Source organism: Protomyctophum bolini (genome assembly GCF_963924005.1).
Source record: "Protomyctophum bolini genome assembly, chromosome: 19".
Classification (NCBI taxonomy): domain Eukaryota; kingdom Metazoa; phylum Chordata; class Actinopteri; order Myctophiformes; family Myctophidae; genus Protomyctophum; species Protomyctophum bolini.
The window spans coordinates 8238464-8262936 of record NC_137880.1 but is presented as its reverse complement, the minus strand read 5'-3'; the positions used below and the strand labels follow the sequence as shown (position 1 = coordinate 8262936).

General features: G+C 44.5%; 1 protein-coding gene across 1 annotated transcript in view; it reads left to right on the top strand.

The window, feature by feature from the left end:
- Positions 1 to 494: 494 nt before the first annotated feature.
- Positions 495 to 24473, top strand: part of LOC308333831 (mitotic checkpoint serine/threonine-protein kinase BUB1 beta-like) — a 29809-nt gene continuing 5830 nt past the window's right edge. The window contains exons 1-16 of the mRNA XM_080790333.1: positions 495 to 604; positions 1810 to 1924; positions 3006 to 3065; positions 3955 to 4099; positions 6065 to 6261; positions 6889 to 7028; positions 7710 to 7792; positions 8477 to 8527; positions 9210 to 9310; positions 11405 to 11571; positions 12380 to 12474; positions 15360 to 15540; positions 17001 to 17243; positions 21516 to 21644; positions 22846 to 22958; positions 24287 to 24451. Coding sequence (XP_080646459.1) covers positions 1866 to 1924; positions 3006 to 3065; positions 3955 to 4099; positions 6065 to 6261; positions 6889 to 7028; positions 7710 to 7792; positions 8477 to 8527; positions 9210 to 9310; positions 11405 to 11571; positions 12380 to 12474; positions 15360 to 15540; positions 17001 to 17243; positions 21516 to 21644; positions 22846 to 22958; positions 24287 to 24451 — 1929 coding nt within the window. The 5' untranslated portion in view covers positions 495 to 604; positions 1810 to 1865. The remainder of the gene's footprint in view (positions 605 to 1809; positions 1925 to 3005; positions 3066 to 3954; positions 4100 to 6064; positions 6262 to 6888; positions 7029 to 7709; positions 7793 to 8476; positions 8528 to 9209; positions 9311 to 11404; positions 11572 to 12379; positions 12475 to 15359; positions 15541 to 17000; positions 17244 to 21515; positions 21645 to 22845; positions 22959 to 24286; positions 24452 to 24473) is intronic.

The following is a 24473-nucleotide window of genomic DNA, read 5'->3' as shown; positions in this document are numbered from 1 at the left end:
GAGAAAGAGAGAGTGTGGTGGGAGTTGAAGAAGTCACCTTTAATAAGTTAATTGGTGCAGCAGAGGATATAGGAGAGGCACGGTGACCCCCCCCCTTTTACCTCCTGTTCTTTGGCGATATAGAAGTGTCTATTTGTAGCCGTCTCTAAATGTTTTGATGAATTGAACAAGCTTGGACCCTCTTTTAAACATGTGTAATGCTTTATTGGGTCGTCCACTCACAGTTAACTTTAACAGTACTTGTATTGAGTTGTGCTTGAAATGTACTGTAATTCTGCAAACTGTTAATACATATTTCTATCAATCGAAAATCTGATTTATTAAAGAAACGGGTTTGGTTAGATTATAAGAAAACTGAGAGTAACAGAAGGGGGCGGTAATGCAACTATTTGGATGCCAACCGCCAAAAGAACCCACGAAGAAGAAGAAGAAGAAAGGGATCCCCGTCGTGACGTCATTACGCTAGCCCACGTTACGTCGTCGTCAGTTCAAACGTTTGTTTGAAGCAGGCAGCGGTTTGTTTTGAAAGTGTTTTTTTTACACAGAACTTTTAATGTTAAAAAACGTCTTATAACACATATTTTTACCCTCGTCCGAACGAACGGTAAGGATAGCAACATATTGACATAGTTATTCATCAAATCCGTGGTTTTGTTTAACAATGACATGTTCATTCGCCTGGGGTTTGTGTGTTTTGGGCTTGGCCACGAAAATGTTCATATTCGGTGTGTTTTTCTTTTCGGAAATAGCCGATCTACAAGCTCTCACAACGGGGTGAGCTTGTAGCTCTGGTCCATAATGCCTTTGCAAAGGCATGGTGAGCTTGTAGATCGGCTATTCTTCGAAAGATGTTGAAATGACATTCAGTGAATTACTGAAATCATAGCTCTGGTATAGCTCTAATGCGTATTTAGGAGTAAGCTTAGCTTACCACTAATTACATTACAAATACCTTGCACACACACATTGTGTTATGTTCACTTTATTTGTCAGTTTTGCTTGCTTTGTTAGTTTGTTATCACATTCTTTGAAATGGTTCCAAATCTGTAGCCATTTTGTTATGCAAATTATAAGGTTAAAAACTAAATTCAGCACCCGTGAATTATGTTATTGAATTGTCAGTTCCCAACTCTTACCCCCAAATGCCTCTGACTGTCTGACAATCACATTCAACAAGACACATATCACACAGCTGGGACAACACTAAAACCGTCTCTCAGCCCTTTGGTGTGGTTGGGGCTTAAGACATCTAATCTAACCACTTAAACCCTCCATACTTGGTAGACTTTACCTCACAACGAGGAGTTTTGAGCTTGTAGATTTTCTATATGGAGGACGACCGCTGCTCTATTGCAATGTAACTTGCTATCCGAATATAACCTGTCGATGGTTCTCTATGCACACAGAATAACTCTTCCTACTTCAAGGCTCCTTTCCTACTTCCTTCACAGGTGTTACTGATGATTCTAATTAAGGCTCTGTTCCATTTAGTGTACAGTGGTTCTCAAATGTTTAAATTTCAAGGACCCCCATAACTGGGGGGCCATTTGGAACCCACTGAAGGTCACTTTGAGACCCACTGGTGTAGCAGTGTTTCCACTAGTGAGCCAAACCGTGCACAATGGCAGCACCGGCTTGACTCCGTTTGACCAGAATGGAACAGAACCTTCATTAGCATCATCTGAAACACCTGTGAAGGAAGGGGGCAGCCCAATTAAGTTCTTTCCAAAATGCTGTGCGTGCGTGTGTGTGTGTGCACACAGCCCATTCACTTTTGACTCAGAGGAGTGCTGTCTGTGTACCGTTCAGAAACCCGAGGAGTTCTGTGGACTGTTCAGAAACCCGCGTACCAGTGACCTTCAGCCATGGCCACATCTAAACCATCTGGATCTGACACATCAGCTGACATCCAGCAGCAGCGCCAGTATGTATTACACATCAGTGATTTTTCAACCCCCCAGTTTGGTACACGTTAGAAAGACCATGCATGGACCACCAATATATTACAAATGATGGTACCCGTGACCCGCTCTCAGAGTTATAGACCCAGAAGGGTCCATTTGGAGCCCTGCTGGCCTGGTAGAAGTTTAAACTTCTACCAGCATTTGTACGAAAACATTTGTTTCAAGTACCAATAACTTCATTAGAATGACTATCTTCCACCCATATATATGGTAACCGCTATGTAGGCCTGTATTAATTGTTAACTTAACAGTCATTCACCTAATTACAATTATTTGATATTATTTTTGCATAATCAACATGATCATTTTCCATGTTGAGAAATGTTCATACATTTGTCTGTCTGGCAGGCACTTACCAAGCGATCGTTAACTGTGTCTGTTAGAGAGAGGGGCAGAGAAGAGTGGCTTTGCTCAACTTGATTTATACTTATATTCTCCACTCTGATGAAGGTACATCGATTATGAAATGGTTATGAAATCGATTTCGGAGACCCCGACGATTAATCGTAAAATCAATTAATCGTTGGCATCCCTGTTTAGTTTGACTCGGTTCCACTGATGATTTCTCTTTTTCAATAGCAGATCACAAGATCTACAAGCTCACAATGTGATCTTGTAGATCTGCCAACATGTAATGTTTGATAATTTGTTATGTTGACCGTTTGATATAGTACCACCTACAAGGTAACAAAAACTAAAAGAAAAATACCATTGAGACCGAAATACTTATATGAGCACTATCATTAGCCTTTTCATGTCACGCACCCCCTAGAGGGCGCTTGTGCATCACAGGGCGTGCATGAATTAAGGTATAGACAGTAGAACTGCAAATCATAAATGTCCATCCACTGTATCATGACACACACATACACACACACACACACACACACACACACGCACACGATATCTATGAAAAGGCTATCGTTAAACATTCTAAGTAGTGTTCTACACACACGGTAGAATGGGTTTACTGGGCAGCACTGGGTCAATTTCACTTGGTTAAAAGAAAAGGGATTGAATGTCATTCCTTATTTCCTTCAGGTCATTTGAAGCGAAACTTGGTACGCAGACTGGAGACGCTCTGCTGGATGTCTGGGAGAGGTACGATTTACAATTTAGGCCTTTTAGCAGACGCTCTTAATCCAGAGCGATTTTACGTTTAAGCAAGCATGGCAATACATCACATACGTAGAAAGTAGTAGTATCATGAAACATGCCTAAGCTAAGAACGTAACAGTGGAATATCTATATAATGAAACTATACATATAAACTATATACATACTATACTATGCATACAGTATATACTATAAAGTGCTGTGACTACATAAAATGCAATTCTAGTGCTGTCTACGTAACATGCTATGAGTCTGTATAAAATGCTGTGAGACTAATATTATCCACAGATACACAATTCATCAATGACTAGGGATACACCATAGTGACATTTTTGGGCCTATAGAGCGTCGCAGTCCCTCCCCCTTTCAGAACGAGGAGTGGCCCAGGGCATTTCAAAACACACACAATATTTTAAATAAATTACAAAGAAGAAAAACCACAAAAAAAAGTGTTGTAACCTGCCGTTTCTTTCTACTTTCTAATTCTTTGTTTGGCCCGGAGAATTGTGTGTGTTGTCATGATTTGTCACGACAAGAGTTGGCTTCGCACGACGCTTAAAAGGTCTTTAAATAAATACGTTTTGAAATGCCTATGGGAAAAAATGCATTGGGATTCATTTCCTGGGCCACTCGTTGTTCTGAAAGGGGGAGGGACTGCGACGCTCTATATCCGATTACACATTAATTGCATGCAAATTCTAGGGGATGTAAGTCATGAAGTGACACGTTGCTTGTATATCTGCTTATTTGTATCAACATGAGAACGTGATTATCTCTAATAATTGCGATTTGACGACAAAAAATCTTCTGACAGCCCTACTACAAGGCGTGCAGTCGCAGAAGGCCACTAACCGACTTGCGTCTTCCCATTCAGGTACATCAAATGGGCGTGGCAGGTGTTCCCGGAAGGGGGGAAGGGCAGTAAAGTCAACGAGCTGCTGGAGAGAGCCGTCATCGAGTTCGCCAACCAGCACAAGTATAATAACGACCCGCGATACGTCAGCATCTGGATTCAGCTGGTAAACCACACACATGGAACCACACACACACACACACACACACACACACATGGAGTGCCGTGATTTGTGACCGCTTCTGACCGAGGCCAAGTCATTGAGAACTTTTACATTTTCGTTTTTTTTCCATGTCATGAAAGCAGGGAATCATAGCTTCAAATTGACATATTGGTTGTTCAGTTTGACCCACCAGTTTTGGAGATACGGCTTATAGAGTACCGGTAATGTCTTGCAGAAAAGAGTTGAGAAAACAGGCTTAGTTGAAAGGCTCACTTCTGTGGACTCTAACATTACAACACCTAGCTACATGTTTAAGCATTTATTTCAGACATGCTCTCGTATGTGAAGAGTCTGCCTGTGCTATTAACTCATTTTGGATAAAAGTTATTTTCCTCTTCTGAACAGCTAGTCTTGCCGCCATGACTGTGTCTGTAACCAAAAGAGTCACATTTTCTTAGGGGGGTGGGGTCACGGCACCCAATAATTTTTTTGACAGTGTCCGTTGCTAGGCAACGTCTTGCTCGGCCGTCCCGGAGCTGTTTTGCTGCGCACTTCCTGCCATTCGCTTCCTGTTTTACGGCAAGGTTAATTAAATAAGGTTAGGAAGCGAAGACCGTACAGTGGACTCCATGTTGCTCCCTGGAAGGAAAGGAACATGCGCAGTTGAGACCCAAGGAAGCTGAACGCGGAAGTGTTGGCTGCATATAGCCCCATTGGGTTTCCTTCCAGGGAGCAACATGGAGTCCACCGTGACCGTACGGTCTTCGCTTCACGTCCTCTTTTAATCAATAGTCCTTGGTTTACGGGCCAACAATCGTCCTTATTACTTGCGCAAGCAGAGCGCGCAAGTAATAATTTCGCCCGGTCTGTGTGCACCGTGCCAGCCAACCCGCCACTTGATGCGTATGCAAATAAAAGAGCAAATTTGTGCCTGGTTTGCTGGGACCAGATTACATAAATGACCATATGTCTTACGTCATCATTTAGAGCTAGTCATACGTATACTATATACATAATCAGTCAAATAAAATAGCAAATTGTGCCTGATTTGCTGGGACCAGAGTACATGGTGTGTGTATATGTAATGACTAGCTCTCAATGATGACGCAAGAAATATGGTCATTTATGTAATCTGGTCCCAGCAAACCAGGCACAAATCTGCTGTTTTATTTGCATACGCATCAAGTGGCGGGTTGGCTGGCACGGTTTTTGGCGCAAAGTAACCACAGTATACCGCTAATCAACTTACAACTACATACTCTATATTGTATATGTATAACTGCTCTCAATGATTACGTAAGTAATACAACATTATGTTTTAATTAAATAATTAATCTACGGCGCTGTCCATGGTCTTGATCAGAACGGCGGTGTTCCGTCCTAATTTCTGACTCCACCGTTCATCTGGTTTAGAATAGAGATAAGACTTCCTGTATTAGCGCGAGGTATAGCAATGGAAGATTTCACCTCCCGGTTTTGGGGGGGAAATCTGCCTCAACTGCTTGGCACTCTTGGCACCTTTTTGTTTCTGAAAAATCCCTGTTTAAAGCATTATGTTGTACTTTAGCTATTGAAAAATAGCAGATCTACAAGCTCGTAGCGCGGCACTCGGTGCACTCAGTGACTGACCTATAGAAACATAGCTTTTTCAGAAAAACTGTCATGATTTAGAAGACATTTGTAGAATCTAGTCTCGGGGCGGTCTAAATCTAATTAGATTAACAAAACAAAAGCCCAGGCGGTGGGGTGGCGTAACCGTCTGGGCACCCGACTGGTAATCCAGTCGCAGTGTGGCCGCGGGTTTGACTCCCGAGCCCGACGCGGCCTTTTACTGCATGTCTTCCCCCCCCCCCCCCCCCCCATCTCTCTCCCCGTTTCGTGTCAGCCTACTGTCTGTCCCTTCCAAAAAAACCAATAACAAAACCGCTTATTTTCCCCTTTGTCGTCGTCGTCGTCGTCCTCATGCAGGCCCAGCAGAGCTCCTTGCCGGGGGACATGTTCAGCTACATGCAGATGGAGGGCATCGGCCTCACCCGCGCCGACTTCTACCTGTCCTGGGCCGCGTACCGCCGCTCCCAGGGTGACCACCAGATGGCGCTGAGCGTCACCCAGCAGGGCCTGAGCGCCGACGCTCAGCCTGCAGAGCAACTCCTCCACTACCAGAGGTATATATATATATATAAAGAAAAGAAACCTCGTGTATCCATTACATTTTTGGCTTTATTTATTTATGTTAGTTAGTTAGTTTCATTTATTGTCCACGTGTGGAAATTCGTCTTCGGTCTCAACAGTAAAAAAACCAAACGGTTACAACAACAGCAACAACAACACTTAACACAATTATTTAAGTGGCAGATACATTGGAAAACAAACAAATCTAGCGAGACATGGTATCATTTAGTGCCTTAATGGCATTTGGTATGAAAGATTATTTTTAAATGTTACGGTTAGCTCTTGGTACTTTGTACCGTCTACGTCTACCAGAGGGAAGTAGTTCGAACTCCCTGCAGAGTGGATGAGAGGAGGTCGTTTGCTATCTTGATAGCTTTTTTTACGAAGTACCTCCTTGTAGATGCAGCCTAATTGTTGCTGTCTCTTCCCAATTATTTTTGAGGCTAGGTTTACTATTCGCTGCAGCTTGCTTCTTCCTTTTACATTTAGATTGCCAAACCACATTGCCATGTTAAAATTAAGCAATAAGCCACGAGAAGTCTCAGGTTACCGGGTATTTTACACTGGCTGGGGGCGTAGGCAGAATGGGTTCATTAATAACCTTGCCTATGACGCGTCAGGGTTCTGCAGAGTCAGCCCGGCTCGGGTCCAGCCCTGGATGTCTTGGCAGCACCAGACACGCCTCCTCTCAGTGGCAGCAGTGTGACTCGCCGTCGGGTGAGGAGAGATCTGAACACGTCTGCCTCGCACACACCCACAGGTAGGACCCCCCCCACCACGCACACACCTACATGTAGGACCCCCCCCACGCACACACACCTACAGGTAGGACCCCCCTCCCCACCACGCACACACACCTACATGTAGAAACCCCCCACGCACACACACACCTACATGAAGGACCCCCCCCACGCACACACACCTACATGTAGGACCCCACACACACACACCCACAGGTAGGACCAGGGACGTGCAGGGAGTGTTAGAGGGGCAGGGGCTGACATTTGTGGTCGTAGTGACTACATCTGTCATTAAAAAATAAATAAATAATAATCTTTCAGCGATTTTCTTAGTTTTAAGGGTAACTGTTGTAGAATTGCAATATTACACTCGAGGGTGTGGTTTAACGTGATTATTGCCACTTCAGTGATGCTTGCGGAACTCGACTCGGTCTCGTTCCTGACCGCATCCCTGTCGTGGCAACAATCGCGTTAACCCACACCCACATCGTGTAATATCGCTTAATTCAAACATGAGTATTCTGAGCACCTCAGGACTTCTGCACCACCAACGGTTTAGATTAGAAGATGGAGCCATGTTTGAACTTGCGGTGTTTAAAAAAAGGCAGTGGTCATTTTCTTTGGGGGGTATTTCACCACGGATAGAGAATTTCTCGTTGTTCCCTGGGGTCAACAGCAGTTGTGTGTGTGTGTGTCATCAGGTTCCAGGAGTGTAAGCCCCGGCAGAACCTTCACGACGTGCGACGGGGACTCGGCAAGGCGACGAGCTACAGCCCCAGAACAGGTGCTGTTGGTTTAGTTTTAGTCTTAGTCTTTTGAATACAGACGATTTTGTCGACTAAAATGTATTTTGGCGGGCGTTGATGGCGTCGTAACGCGCGCACACCCCCCCCCCCCCCATCAGTCCATCAGTCCGTCGACCTCCCTGTTAAAGTTTTGCACTTAATGGGCTGTATTTTGTGTGTCTTAAGTACCAGGTCTTATTCCCTAACTTGAGTAAACTAAAGACCTGGAGGCGTGGTCAATGCTCTTTGGCCACTCAGAATAGCCAAATGGCATTGATCACGCCTCCAGGTCTTTAGTTTACTCAAGTTAGGGAATAAGACCTGGTACTTAAGACACGCAAAATACAGCCCAATGTGTCCTTAATAATATGATTTAGGATGTCCTTAAATGACGGGATATAGACTGTAATGCTGCCATTTCCAAGTTTTTTTGCACGTCTTTCTTTTTTTTAATTTCTCCATTCTTTGCTTCCAATTATTTTCTTTTTGCTCCTTGATACTGCAAACATGAAAGCGTGCATACACTTCTTTCTCACCTCACAATAAAGTTGATCGACTGATCAGTCAGTCAGTCGGTCACAATCTGGGGAGGGGAGGGAAAAAAAAAAGAGGATTTTAAAAGGATGAGCCTCCCCATGGCAGTTTACTTTAAACGTCCTTTCCTCTTGTGTTTTTTTTTGCAGACTGCTAATACTCTGCACGTTCCATCCAGTCCATCCAGGCACTGTCCACAGGTACGTATAGAGCCAGTGATTCTCAAAATGTCATGTCAAGCAACCTTCCATTGATCTGTATGTGGTCTGGTCGCCTCCCCCCATCTGAATTGTGGTTTAAAACACAGACCTAAGGAGGGGAAAGGAACTCCCCCCTGTCAGGTGTAAAGGAGCAACTTGGGCATGAAGGAAGCATCAGTTCAAGTCCGTTGCTCTCCCATTGTAGTCCCTAGTCCCCCATATATGGGGGACTAGGTTGGTGGAGGGTGTGTATAGAGCCCAGGATCACATTAGATGATGGACACAGGGGTGAAAAATGGGTTACAAAATCGTGGGATAAAAAAATATATACTCAAAAAAAACACAGACCTAAGACCAGATTCAGTTTTCTGAAACGTATGTTTCCCCCCCCCCCATTTCAAAATACTCTGTTCTGATCCAGGGGCGAAGCAAAGACATGAGTTAAAATCGTTTGTCGTGAAAGAATATGTAATAATATTCAAAGTTTTGCACACATTTTTCCAAAAAACAGCAGATCTACAAGCTCATAGTGCGGCACTCGTATGAGCTTGTATATCTGCCATTTTTCAATAGCTGTAATGTTTAAAAGTCACGGTTAAAAGTGGTAAAACGCTGAGGTGACACGGACGGATGCATACCAGGTCGTGTTCAAATGAGTCGTGCCGTTGTTGTTGTTCTGCAGGTGTCCAGCGGGGGGAGCAGTGAGATGGAGGAACGGCTGTCGGTTCCTTTTTCAGTGTATGAAGACATGAGGCCGGAGTCTACATACACACAACCTGCTGGGTAATGCACGCACGCACACACATTTACATGGATTGAAGGTCTCAGTCGCCACAACTGATTTCAGTCATTTGAGTCCCGTAGAAGCCTGCATGCATGTCTTTCTATGGATGCATTTTGCAGAGAAAATAGACCCCATCTAGTACAAGCTATTTTTGGTAATATTATTTCAAAGTTGTCAAACTTTAAGCAAAATATGTTCAAAAGCATCTAAAATCGTAATGGTCTCAGATATTTCGTAAAAAGCTAAAGGTTAAAGCTATAGAGATGTCCCCGATACTGTATCGGTATTGGCCCTCATCTGTCATTATCGGGTCATATCGGTATCGGCGAATATGCCGGTCTAACCACCGACACAGGGGGTGAGGAGTTGACACTATATGGCAGGTAAATCAAATGTTGGGGCACGTGGAGTTTGCTTTCCAGTTGCCCAAACTCCCCAAGTGCACATTTGAGTGAGAAGTCTGCAATAAACGCGACACGAGATATAATTGCTAGATGGCTATAAACACAACACGAGATCACAACACCGGTATCGGTATTCGGTATCGGCTAAGACAGAAATTGGGAATAGTTTAGGAATATGCTTAGGAAGGAATAAGTTTAGGAATATGGGAAGTTTTCTATATACAAGTGAGGCAGTGATATTCACCGTAATGTGCTGGAAAATAACCATCTTTGTTGTTATTTGTTAAGCGGACAGTATATTTCTTTGTGTTTCTGTGGATGATGCAGGTCATATTTAACAATACAATGGTAGCATGCCCCAAAATACTATTCTGCTACTTACCCCTATGTGTCAAGATACTACATGACACATTTTAGACTACCAAGTCGATTTTTGTAATTTTAGTGAATTAATGTATGCCTTTACACAATTTCGCCAGAGCCATATACCAAAAAGGGGGGTTACGTTTGAGGTGATAACCACTAAAAAGCTGCCAATCAGCAAGGTCTATCATATCAAAACCTAATCTAGGGATGTATAGGAATAAAAAAATCACAACTAAACTTTGCCGCCTCACCGGTACCGACATGTCATATCTGGGCACTTGGCCCAAGGACTATTGTGGTACCGGGATCGAACCGGGAACGAATAAAGTGCATCGGCCGGGACATCCCTAGTTAAAAGCCTCACATGTGTGATTTCTTCACCTGGTTGGCTGTTACGTAGAACATCGGGAACAATTTAAACATATCACTAAAACGTCATTTTACATTGTGTTAATTGTCTTGAGCGACAGCGTTTGGGGCTCCTTTCACACCGTTTCACATATCGCACATTTAGATCTTGGCCATACACCGTTTTTTTTTTTTCAGTCGTGAGATTTCATTTTTGCTTCCATGCATTTATCATCTTTATTTGTATTTATCTCGAACACAAACAAAGGTAATCTTCCAGACTGTGGTCAAATCTACTATGCTGCCACTTCCAAAATGGTCACTTCTCTACTGTCCTCAACAACATCATCTGGTGTTTTTATAGCGCACACACACACACACACACACACACACACACACACACACTTTGAAGTTGAGTTGAAGTTCCCCGGCCTCGAAATGTGATATTGTCGCTATCGGGGCAGAAATCTAGTGTATCCATATTTTGTAAATGAATGCCCTACTATCGTCATGCAAACAGTAGTGAGAACGGCAGATCTACAAGCTCACAACGCCTTGTAAATGCGCCCCGCTTGTGAGCTTGTAGATCTGACTTCACTATTTTGCCAGTCCAATTCCTGAACAGTGACTGTTTTTGGAGATGCAAGGTTTTCCCCCACTGGCTTGTCTGTTTTTTTTTTTTGCTTGTTTTTTAGAAAGGAAAAAAAAACTTGAATGTTGCATTGTTCAGTCGAAATGGGACACATGAGCTGTTTTGTTTGAGGACCTGTAAAAGGGGTACACATATATATTTTTGTTATTTTAAGTTAACGGACAAAAGGGTAGACGTAATAAGCCTAGGCTTCAGTCTATACTTTTTTTTTTTTTGTAAGAAAAAAAATAAAAATGAACTAAGAATGTTTTGTATGGAAAAAAAAACCCCCAAAACTAATAAACTAAACTAAACTGCAACGTAATGCACCTTGTCCGCCGCAGTTCCTCGGAGGAGGTGGCGCTCGAGGAGGCGGGGCTTGAGGAAAGGGGCGGAGACAACGAGCGGTCCATGTACTGCAGGGGGCAGCTGAAGGACGCGGCGGGGGAGCTCAGCTTCGAGGAGCTGAGAGCCCGGCGCTACTTTGACGGAAAGAATCGCCAAGTGGCAGGTATACTAACTAGCCCATTCTGACCTGAGATCAGATTCACAACGAGGTTTCCACTGGACACACACTGGTCTGATTATTAACCCATTCTGACCTGAGATCAGATTAAAAAAAAATGTCAGTCGTTCTTCGATTTTTCAAAAATAGCAGACCTACGAGCTCGTATAGCGCGGCACTCGCTATGAGCTTGTAGGTCTGCTATTTTTCAATAGCTAAAGTGTAACCTGATGCTTAAAACCGCAAAAGGGGTTCCCACTTCCCGGCCCAGAATGGGTTAACACAATTCCCTGCCAGATTTATTTCTGGCTGAGTTTAGAAGCTAGGCGGGGATGGTCTTTTAGATGACTCCCAGGGAGATTTTGAGGAGTCCCACTTCAGCGTCGTTAAGTTACAAATTGCAGCATTTAAATCCCATTTTATATGGTTATAATGTGGTTATATTCATGTAGAAAACAGAAGAAGAGAATATATTTTTTATAACGCATTATTTTTTACCGAGTACAGTATAGTGCAATGTGCATCCCGTGGATGCAGAGGTCGTTGTTTTTATTGCGTCCCTTAACTATAAACTTAACTATAAACTGCGTTTATTGTCTAACATATTTTATCATGTCAATAAAGCATTCTGAAATATAGTATATAATAGGTGTGTGTGTGTGTGTGTGTGTGTGTGTGTGTGTGTGTGTGTGTGTGTGTGTGTGTGTGTGTGTGTGTGTGTGTGTGTGTGTGTGTGTGTGTGTGTGTGTGTGTGTGTGTGTGTGTGTGTGTGTGTGTGTGTGTGTGTGTGTGTGTGTGTGTGTTCCCTCCTCAGAGAGACAAGCTCAGGTGGAGCAGGAGATGCAAGCGATGCTCAGGAGGTCCCAGCAGGCGGGCGCAGCCGCTCCCACCCCGCAGCACCTCCCACAGGTACGTAGTAGTAGACTCCACCCGCCACCAGGTGGCGCGCTATGAGCTTGTAGATCTGCTATTTTTCAATAGCTAAAGCAAAATGGTCACTTCTCCACTGTCCTCAACAACATCATCTGGTGTTTTTATAGCGCACACACACACACACACACACACACACACACACACACACACACACACACACACACACACACACACACACTGAGTTGAAGTTCCCCGGCCTCGAAATGTGATATTGTCAGTATCGGGCAGAAATCTAGTGTATCCATATTTTGTAAATGAAATGCCCTACTATCGTCATGCAACAGTAGTGAGAACGGCAGATCTACAAGCTCTTGTAAATGCGCCCCGCTTGTGAGCTTGTAGATCTGATTTCACCAGTCCAATTCCTGAACAGTGACAGTTTTTGGAGATGCAAGGTTTTCCCCCACTCGCTTGTCTGGTCTTTTTTTGGGTACGTAGTAGACTCCACCCACCACCAGGTGGCGCGCTATGAGCTTGTAGATCTGCTATTTTTCAATAGCTAAAGCATGACATAATGTTTACACCAAAAAAGGGGTTCACGCCCCAAATGGGTTAAAGGCATATTTCACTAAAACGTTTTATCGTCTACTCAGTCTTATGTGAACACCCCGGACAGTTTTTAAGTTACTTGATTTGATATTCATTTTAGCTGACCTGCCACCCTCCCCCCTCCCTATACAAACCCATTGTGACGTCAAACTCCATTTTAACCATGATAGATGATGATAAACACGTGTCCTTTTTTCTGGTGCTTGATATTGTCGTCCTAATACGTGAGGGGGGGCCTTGTTTTTTATTTGACTGTTTTCATTTATTTTTAAATATTGTTTTTGGAAAATAATGAGGAGGAGGGAGAAGCTGCAGGGACCGAAGAGACTAAATAATATTTAAAAAATAACTGAAAACGGTCAATGAAAAACCACGGCCACCCTCACGTATTAGAAGGGCAATATCGGTCACAAGAGAAAAGGACAGGTGTTTTTGATTAATGGTTAAAAAGGTTACAATGGGTTTGTATGGGGAGGGGCGGGTCAGCTAAAATGTATATACCGGTAAGTAAATATAAGTAATAAGTAAATACTGAATCAAGTAACTTATACTGTCCCGGGTGTTCACATAAGACTTGAGTAGTTGGAATAACGTGTTCCTTCCACGCGCTACGTCCAACCAGGGAAACCCCCCCCTGTCGGGTGTAAAGGAGCAACTTGGACACTCAGGCATGAAGGAAGCATGAGTTCAAGTCCGTTGCTCTCCCCATGTCCCTCATATATGGGGGACTAGGTTGGTGGAGGGTGTGTAGAGCCCAGGATCACATTAGATGATTGACACAGGGGTGAAAAATGGGTTACAAAATCATGGGATAAAAATAAATAAAAATAAAAACAAGATCTACTGACCAAAATAATTATAATCCCTTTGCTGGAAATAGTTTTTAAAGTTACATAATAAGACACACGAACGGGAAGAGGGAGGAAATGGAATTGGTACGTTTTCTTGTAACGCTACCGATGTTTGTGTGCAACACTCTTGAAAACAATGTATTGCATTTTGATGTCAGTGCAAGTGATAGATTATAGGGCATATCATGTGGTCTACCTGCACACACAGCCTTTGTGATCTACTGGTAGAATAGCTAGGCGGGAAATAGCTGTTTTCAATGCACGATAGTTCAGTTGGTGATAGAAGCATGAAATTTGGCACAGATGTCCTTCATATGTCCCTAATCGATAATCACCCCCGTCCACGCAGAATTCAAAAATTTTCAAGGTGGCCCGCCAGTTTTAAAAATGGCTGCAACTGTAAATAGTACGTTTTGGACTATTAGCTAGGCGGGAATGGGGATGATAGTTCAGTTGGTGATGCAAGCATGAAATTTGGTACAGATGACCTTTATATGACCATAATCGATAATCAACCTCGGGCCACGCAAAATTCTTCCATTTTCCAAGATGGCCGCCAGAAATTGCATAAATGTACATCTGCTCATGGTTAATCCACAGTTGGCGATACAAGCATGAAATTTGGTACAGATGACCTTTATATGACCATAAGTGATAATCAACCTCGGGCCACGCAAAATTCCTCCATTTTCCAAGATGGCCGCCAGTTTGCAATTGGACAGCTAGGCGGGAATAGAGGTGATAGTTCAGTTGGCGATACAAGCATGAAATTTGGTACAGATGACCTTTATATGACCATAAGTGATAATCAACCTCGGGCCACGCAAAATTCCTCCATTTTCCAAGATGGCCGCCAGTTTGCAATTGGACATATGGCGGGAAATAGAGGTGATAGTTCAGTTGGTGATAGAAGCATGAAATGTGGTACAGATGACCTTTATATGACCATAAGTGATAATCAACCTCGGGCCACGCAAAATTCCTCCATTTTCCAAGATGGCCGCCAGAAAATGCATAAATGTACATCTGCTCATGGTTAATCCACAGTTGGCGATACAAGCATGAATTTTGGCACAGATGTCCTTAATATGTCCCTAATCGATAATCAACCTCGGGCCATGCAGAATTCCAGTTGCTTGTATCGCCAACTGTGGATTAACCATGAGCAGATGTACATTTATGCAATTTCTGGCGGCCATCTTGGAAAATGGAGGAATTTTGCGTGGCCCGAGGTTGATTATCACTTATGGTCATATAAAGGTCATCTGTACCAAATGTCATGCTTCTATCACCAACTGAACTATCACCTCTATTTCCCGCCTAGCTAGAACACGATCTACCTTTTGGGCACCCCTGCTCTACTCATTGTAGATTGTCCACTCATCCACACACACAATAATCAACTCGCCAGTGATCAATACACATCTGATCTCTCTCTCTCTCTCTCTCTCCTCCCTCCAGGGTTTTCCAGAGAGGACAGAGTCTCTGAGCGAGGAGATGACGGTGAACAGCTACCAGAACAAGACCATGTTCTCCGTTCCTGACGACACCTGCGACTTCGCCGCGGCCGCCAAGATGGCGTCGACTCCGTGCAGCAGGGCTGCGGGCCAGAGGCCGGCCCGCACGCCACACACACAAACAGGTTTACTCATTTTCTGCCAATTTTATCGCCTTTTGACGCCTCTTGGTCCAGACCATAGAGCACCGAAGTCCTGACGTAACTCGCTCATCCCGACGATTCCCCTGGTTCGCGGAAGTAATTTCTCTATGGAGAATAACATGGGGTGATCTTAATATCGTCTACTATAAGCGTTGTGGTCCAAAAATAAACCAGCTGTCTCGGCGTTATTGTTAGGGAGGTGTCTCTGTATCGTTTGCAACAGTCAGTCACTCATGTAGGATACAGTCTGCTTCTAGCGAAAATCTAACTAATTCAGCAGCAGTAACATTAGCGTTTTCTCTCAGTCAGTTGATTCTTCATATCCATATGAGTGAAGCGGCCGGGGTGACATGTTTATTTTTCAAACACAGTTGTTATATGAGGGCGATCTAAAGTCGCCTCAATGGGGATTTCAATGCAACTAAACAAATACATGAACCTGGGGACTGACGCCCTCTACTGAAAGTGACGTCAGACTTCGGTGCTCTATAGAGTATATATGAATAGAGAAGGCACCCTGAGGCGAAATGGACATAGTGGCCGAATGAAGGTATTGCAGCCTGGCCCCAAACACATGAACGCGCTGGTCCGTTGACTGTCATTGTGCACGTTCACGACGGCAGCACGCTCGTTCGCGTTCGTGCGTGTGTGTTCGTGCACGTTCAACGGCAGCGCGTTCATGTGTTTATGGGGCCAATCCATCCCAGAATGCTCTCTGTTCCTACCCGGAAGGAGGGGGTGAAATCGCCTCATGCGCTTTTGAGCAACTTAATGCAAGTGGATGGAAGGAGAACTCGGGTGCCCTCTCTATTCATATATACTCTTAAGGTCCAGACGCCCTCTGCGCCGACTTCGCCTTTTTTAATATATACCGGTAAATAGATTAAGGTTCACGACTGTGTTCTCTTATGCGCTCGCATTCGGATGCGATTGAAAATTATTTTTTCAATGATTTTTCAATAAAGCATACAAAATTCACATGACTTAACACAAAAGAAAAAGACAAGAAAAAACAAACAAAAAACAAAACTGGCTTATGCTTTCTATGGGAACGCAGTATGCTGTCTATGGGAACGCAGTATTTAGAATCGTAACATCTCGGATCCTTCTTTTTATGTCTCAAAACAAGCTTGATTTGCGCCGCAAGATCGCGAAAACGATGTGATCCACGGGTTTACAAAATGTGCGTTTTGGGTGAATTAAATAACATTCGCGGGAACCGTTTGCACAGCAAATATTCACTTCCTGCTCCTCGGTTTTTCCGGCTGAAAACGGCTTTCAAACTCTAAAGGTGTCCGCCATTTAACAATGCAATGTAAATGCGCCGATGCAATGATGCTAATTTACATCCGTAGTCTCCACAGAAAACTTTTCCGGATTCAAATTAAAAAAGTTGGAATATGCATGTAATATATAACGTGTTTTTGGCTTTGTGCGTATAGCTCCCCAGGGAGGGCTGACGGCGAGCCAACCTCCCTGCGACAAGAGGACTCCGCCTCCTCCTCAGGCTGGCTCCGCCCCCGGTGGCGCCACTGAGCCCCAGCTGAGCCCCATCTACGAGACGTCGCGGGAGGGCTGGAGCAGCTCCGCCTCCTCCTCTGGCCCCGCCTCCTCGCTGTCGTCTTCGACCATCGCGCCTGCCGCCACAAAAATGGAGGAGGGCACTGACCACGCCCTCTCTGCCGGTAAACTGTCACACTAAAGACCACGCCCACTCTACTGGTAAACACACTAAAGGCCACGCCCACTCTACTGGTAAACATACTAAAGGCCACGCCCACTCTACTGGTAAACATACTGAATGCCACACCCACTCTACTGGTAAACCCACTGAAGGCCAATGCACGCATGCCAGTGTTAATCCATCCGTCCATCTTCGACCGCTTATCTGTAGTCGTGTTGCGGGGGCAACGGCTCCACCAGAGAGCTGCAGACAAGCGCACAGCCTGATAATTTGTGCCGCGTCGCACAAGGTCTCCTTCCAGACTAATGGGGAAACGCAGCACATGCGACAAAAGTCTATCTTGCGGGTGGGATGCGACAGTGCTCATCACGCGCGCCTGTCATGGAGTTATCATAGTCGCAACGTTTTCTTTCTACTGAGAGAGAGAGAACGCTTGAATGAAGCTTTTTGAACTTGTATATTCTCCGGAGCTCACAAGAGCCACTGCATTTTGTGTGTGTGCGTGTGTGAGACGGAGCGCTCTGGCCACGTTCAGGTGTTTAGACGGATATCTCGTGTTGTGTTTATAGCAAACGTAAAAACAGTGGCGTCCTCAATCAAACGTGCAATTTGCCCGGTTGGGAAACTGGAACGTGAACTCCACCAGCCGGAATGTTCTATTTACAAGTCAACCCCTGGTATTAGATTGGTGCAATAGACTGGTGTACTCGCCAGTTTCCTATCGGGACACATTTCCGCTCCAGGTATCGGAAACAATTCCAGTTCTGTTCCGTTTCAGTCATATTTTAGTCGTCAGATTTAGTTGACTAAATACCGTTAAGATTTTTTTATATTATTTCTGCCATAGACCCCCATGCAAGATTGGTGGTGTTAACTCTTTTTAACCGCATATGTACGTCGACGCTAGGTGTCGTCATATCCCAAGTCCGTATATGTACGTACCCCAACGTATACTCCGTCTATATAATGGTTCATGCCTATATACAGAAGCTTTCAACATTGGTCCGGTTTCCTATAGAAACGCCCCACTACGTTCCAACTATGGAACTATTAAAAAAAAAGGACGGTTTCTGAACTGCCCACAGCCCTCCTATATGAGACACAGACTGAGTAGGAAGAAGTCGTGCCATTGTGGTCCTTTAACAGCTCTGTTCCACTCGTGGTGAGGTCGTCGTGACGTCATTTTACACGGCTCTATTTGTAGAGAAACCAGAACAGGACCACGGCACACTCCTTTCACCGCTACAGAGCCCAACACCGACTCCGTCTCCATATCTAACCCAGAGCGGTTCTAACAACCAGGACTTGGAGAGAGTAAAACACCAGGGAACATTCTAGAGGAGGGAGATCTTTTAAACCTTTAAACTTGACCGACCGATTCCCAGTCTCGAGCAGCTGGGGTTTGTTTGTTACTGTATAGCTCGACCTCGCGGGGGAGACCCACCATGGCTTCCCAGGTGTCCTTTTCAGAAGAGGACTTCTCCTGTTCCGTGTGCCACGACGTATTCCGGCATCCCGTGCTGCTCTCGTGTGGCCACAGCTTCTGCAAAGCCTGTCTGCAGGAGTGGTGGCGGCGCGCGGCACAGAAGCAGTGTCCGGTTTGCAAGGCGACGAACAAGAGCAAGCCTCCGCCCTGCAACATGGCTCTGAAGAACCTGTGCGAGACGTTCCGGGCGAAGAGGCTCCGGGGAACGGAGTCGGACGCGGAGTCGGACGAGTTTGTTCCGAGTCCTCGGGTCAAAGTGGTACTTTGGGAAATGGACGCAACCGAGGAATCTGACTCCTCCGCCTCCTTTTCCTCCTCCACCACCTCATCCTCTACTGAGATCTACTCATCTTCCTCCTCTTCGTCCTCTGAGGATGACGATGTCGGCGGAAGCTAACCGTAGGCACGGCCGGGCGCATATGTTGCCTACGGTTTCTGCCACACCTAGGCACCGGTGAGGGTGTTTGCTGGCATAAGTATGAGAGGAGAGTATGGAATTGTCTTCGCCTCTGTGTAAAATTGTGACGCCCCGAGTCGTTTTCTTTTCAAATTAAAACAAATACAAAAATCACACACGTGTGAAGTGAGGGGTGCTCTTATCATCGCACGTCATCTCTTTCCGGGCCAATCACAATTTGCGTCCTCACCTTTGTCTTCAATGTCTGTGTTCACACGGACACTCAAGGTTGTCCATCCGACTGGGAAAGGGGGTCTTGAGAGATGAGGTGAGGTTATTGCTCGTCTGCGTCAGTCCGTAGTTCACATATTTCGAGAACCGTTCGCGTCCGGCGTCGGAGAACCCGACTGATACAGACCTATAGTACAGGGAGATCCGGTTGACTCAGAACTTCCTATGTGGGCATGACACGGATACAGGAATCTGCAACGGGGTTCTCAAACTCAAACGTTATTTATATATAAAGCACATTACAATGACCAAAGGTCCACCAAAGTGCTCTACTGTCTGTACATGTTAAAACAAATCACACTCGTGTGAAGTGAGGGGTGCTCTCATCATCATACATACATCATCACATTCCAGACAATCATGGTTGACGTTTGCACTTTTCGGTCTTCACTTTTCTTTTTTACACTCATTCCGTGCTCAGCCACTCAAATCATATGGGGTACACACAAACACACACTGGGCATAGGAGGGGCTAGGGCCCCTCATAGGAGGGGCTAGGGCCCCTCATAGGAGGGTCTAGGGCCTCTCATAGGAGGGGCTAGGGCCTCTCATAGGAGGGGCTAGCGCCTCTAGCCCCTCCTATGAGGGTCTAGGGCCTCTCATAGGAGGGGCTAGGGCCCCTCATAGGAGGGGCTAGGGCCTATCATAGGAGGGGATAGCGCCCCATATAGGAGGGGCTAGCGCCTCTCAAAAACAAAAGGAAAAACAAGAAAAGAAAAAAAACTAAACAAACGGCATAACAAATAATGCATTACAAAGAGAAATTGACTAATTGGGAGCCAATGACGTACACAACGCTTTGATGTCCAGAGTGCCACTTGACAAATTGTACGTCATGGCTGTTTTCCACGGTTTGACACTAGATGGCGCTCTTGGCTCCTCTTGGCTTCACGCGCACTTTAGAGCTAGCTCGGCTGGAGGGCGTCTCCCTCCCTGGACGCCATTATGGGATTTTCAACGTTGCATAACAATGGATTGGTTTGGCACGGCCGTTTGAGTCGCTTTTTTCTCATCTTTGAGGGGCGCTATGTCAAGCTTTGAGGGTTTGTGCAGTAAACACAAACATTGTGACACAAACATTGAAGGCCATTGACAATGAATGGCCAGCTTTGAGTGTTTTTGAATGCCCGCTTAGTGTTCAGCTTATATTAGAGACTCTAAGGTGAGGACGCAAATTGTCATTGGCCAGAATGAGATGATATATGATTATAAGAGCGCCCCTCACTTCTCACGGGTGACATTTTGTTCCTAAAATGTTGACGTCCTCACAAAATGGGTGCAGTACTTAGTTCAGACTAGTCATTGGTCCGACAGACGACAACCTACCTCAAACCCTAACCTAACCATAACCTTGCGGATCCCAGCGTGGACACCTCATTGGCCGCTGCGTTTCATCGGAGCGGCATTTATGACAGGGAAGGCGAACGTCGAGTGACTACTGTCCAACCACAGCTTGTCCTTTTCCGGGGACTTATCGATTGAATTCAAAGTTACTAGAAATGCACTCTGTGGAGGTGCAACAACTGCAGTTCAACCTTGAACCATCAACGGCCAATAAGGGACCACCGTTTTTACCCCCGACATGCATACATTGCATACCTCACCAAACGTATCTTAGTTACGTCTTCAGCCGATCCCTGATTGGCCGACGGACCCCACCGACATACGCGGCCGATTACAGTACGTGCGCGCTCTGCTTGCGCAAGTAACGAGCTTTTTTTTTGGCATGAGAAAACAAATGTTTACGTTGCCCCTAATGGAGCGTCGCAGTCCCGCCCCCTTTCAGAACGACGAGTGGCCCAGGAAATGATTCTCCATAAATTTTCTCCATAGGCTTTTCGAAAAGTATTTATATAAAGACGGTTATACGCCGCGTCATGACAACAAACGCAATATTTTCTTGCCGATCAAATAATTTGAAAGAAGAAAATAAAGGCAGGATACAACACTTTGTTTTGTTTTTCTTCTTACTAATTAAGAAGAATATAGATCCCCCAGAGCCGAAGGAGGCCTCTACTGTTCGAGGTCCATGCACACAAGTATAGTAATACAAACGTGTGTGTCTCTCTCTCTCTCTCTCTCTCTCTCTCTCTCTCCAGCTGTTGACCCCTGCAGTGTGGACGCGAGGAAGCGCATACTGGACCAAAGTGACATCACTTCCTCCCCACACTTCCATTCTGAGAACGCTGCCATCATGCCTAAAATACAAAATGGTCAACTGTCCCTAGGTAATGTAGTATTATTACTGTTACTATTACAACTATCCCATGTGTTATTAACCCATTTTGGGGGCGGGGACCCCTATTTGGTGTTTTAAAGCACTTTAGCTATTGAAAAATAGCAGATCTACCAGCTCATAGCTCTGCCGCGCTATGAGCTTGTAGGTCTGCTATCTTTTGAAAAATCGTGAAAATGTGGTGCAAATCTTCGAATATATATATATAATATATATATATATATATATATATATATATATATATATATATATATAGGGGGATCAGCAGGCCAGTTACATATATTTTTGGGGGTACTTGAGATTAAATACTTTTAGAGCGACTGACAGAAACATGGGTTTTTCAGAAGACATCTGTCGAATCGTTCCCAGGTCTAGATGGGTTAATATTATAGTGGGATCACACTAATGTCATCACACAAACTTTAAACTTTTAGAACCTTTAAAACCCTTTTAACACTTTGTTTTCCCTTTTTAATATTAATAAATCGTTTGTAATGTAAAAGGTGAGGTTCTCTGTTGTATGAAGCAAAATTAGGGATGCTCCCATCAGGGTTTTTTTTTTGTTGGGGATCGCAAGATTTTTTTTCTCGTGATTGGCCGATACCAATCTTGTGCGTAAGAGGCACATTTGAATATTTTCCAAAATGATCATTGTCAAAACCCACGTCAATTCTCCCAAAAAAGGGGGGGAATGTTTAGCCCTGTCACAAAGATGTATACATTATATTATACTATGCTATAATCTACTATATCTGATTGACATTTATACCACTTGAATGGTGTAAAAGGATCGGTTTCTCCAGATAAGCTAAATCGCCGACCGTAGTGAATATCGGCCAATTTCCAGCTATTTTAAGTTTAGAGCATTTGAGGTGGTCAAAACTAGTTCAGAAGCATCTTCCATAAAAGCAAACAAAGCCTCAATCTGTGATCTCGTCGCCTCGTTGGCAGTGCATGTGTAGAACGAGCAGGAACGATATTATCACTGAAACGTCCTCATTTCACATACCCTTTTAAATGGTCTTAATTGTTTGTGAAACAAAGTAGTCTTTCGATGCTCTTGCTGTTGCTAGCGTACAGTAGTAGCTATAGCTACTATTTGTAAGTAGCTTCTACAACTAGGAAATAGCAGAGTGTCAATACTAGTGCTGGTAGTGTTAATTCTAAATGTGTGGTGTTCTGTTTCTCTCAAGGAGAGCTCCAGCACAGCTTCTACGTCTCTGTGAAGCTGTGGGATTCTGGCAGCGCCGCCGTCTACCTAGCATGCACCGACAACCGGGGCGTGTCTGGCAATTTACTCCTAAAGGTAAGAACTACCATGAGACCTTGTTGCTTTTAAAGGTATAAAGCTACCATGAGACCTTGTTGCTTTTAAAGGTATAAAGCTACCATGAGACCTTGTTGCTTTTAAAGGTATAAAGCTACCATGAGACCTTGTTGCTTTTAAAGGTATAAAGCTACCATGAGACCTTGTGCTTTTAAAGGTATAAAGCTACCATGAGAATGACGAGACCTTGTGCGTTTAAAGGTATAAAGCTACCATGAGACCTTGTGTGTTTAAAGGTATAAAGCTACCATGAGACCTTGTGCTTTTAAAGGTATAAAGCTACCATGAGAATGACGAGACCTTGTGCGTTTAAAGGTATAAAGCTACCATGAGACCTTGTTGCTTTTAAAGGTATAAAGCTACCATGAGACCTTGTTGCTTTTAAAGGTATAAAGCTACCATGAGACCTTGTGTGTTTAAAGGTATAAAGCTACCATGAGACCGTGTTGCTTTTAAAGGTATAAAGCTACCATGAGACCTTGCTGCTTTTAAAGGTATAAAGCTACCATGAGACCTTGTGTGTTTAAAGGTATAAAGCTACCATGAGACCTTGTTGCTTTTAAAGGTATAAAGCTACCATGAGACCTTGCTGCTTTTAAAGGTATAAAGCTACCATGAGACCATGTGCTTTTAAAGGTATAAAGCTACCATGAGACTTTGTGATTTTTAATAATAATAATATCTGGGACTTATATAGCGCTTTTCATGACACTCAAAGACGCTTTACATGTGTTGGGGCCGGGGGGGGGGATGACGACGACAAGAAAAAGGACAACTTTATTAGAAAAAAGATATATTAAAAGAGTCAAAACAATAGAACGTGCATATAACGGGTTTCAAAACACAGGGACACTTTAAAGGGACACTTCACCCCTTTTGCAAACTTATTTTAATGATGTATGGGAAACAAGAAACACTTTTCCTGGTGGTTTTATGTGTGTAATATGCCTTTTTTAGATATTTTAGTATTTCAAAGTGTCCATGACGCCATGATCGGGGCTCTGGGCTCACTCACTTCCTGGACTACCATGTTGTCTCGGTAAGACAGCCCTCCCCACTATCCACAAGGACGAGCAGTGCACCAAAGCATTATGGGAATTGTATTCCAGGAAGGAAGTGAGCCCAGTGGTTTTTAAGGTAAACCACATTACCTTGGTTGCATGGTGTGGTTGAAAAAAACGTTTTGTCCCGACCTGACCCTTTTGGTCCCCAAACGACCACATGTTCTTCAGCAGTGCAGCCTTTGGCTCCGCAGGAACCTCCTAACCACCTGTCTGTCTGTCTGTCTGTCTCCGTCCGTCTTGCAGGTAGACAGTTGCGGCGTGCCGTGGGATTTCTACATGGTCAGCCGCCTGAGAGACAGACAGTCCGGCGACCCCCAGGCCCCGGCCCTCCCCGACGTCGGCTGTTTCCTCTTCCGGGACGGCTGTGTCACCGTGTACAAGCTCCCCCCGCGACACACACTGGAGCACGTGAGTTCCACTTGACGGCGTT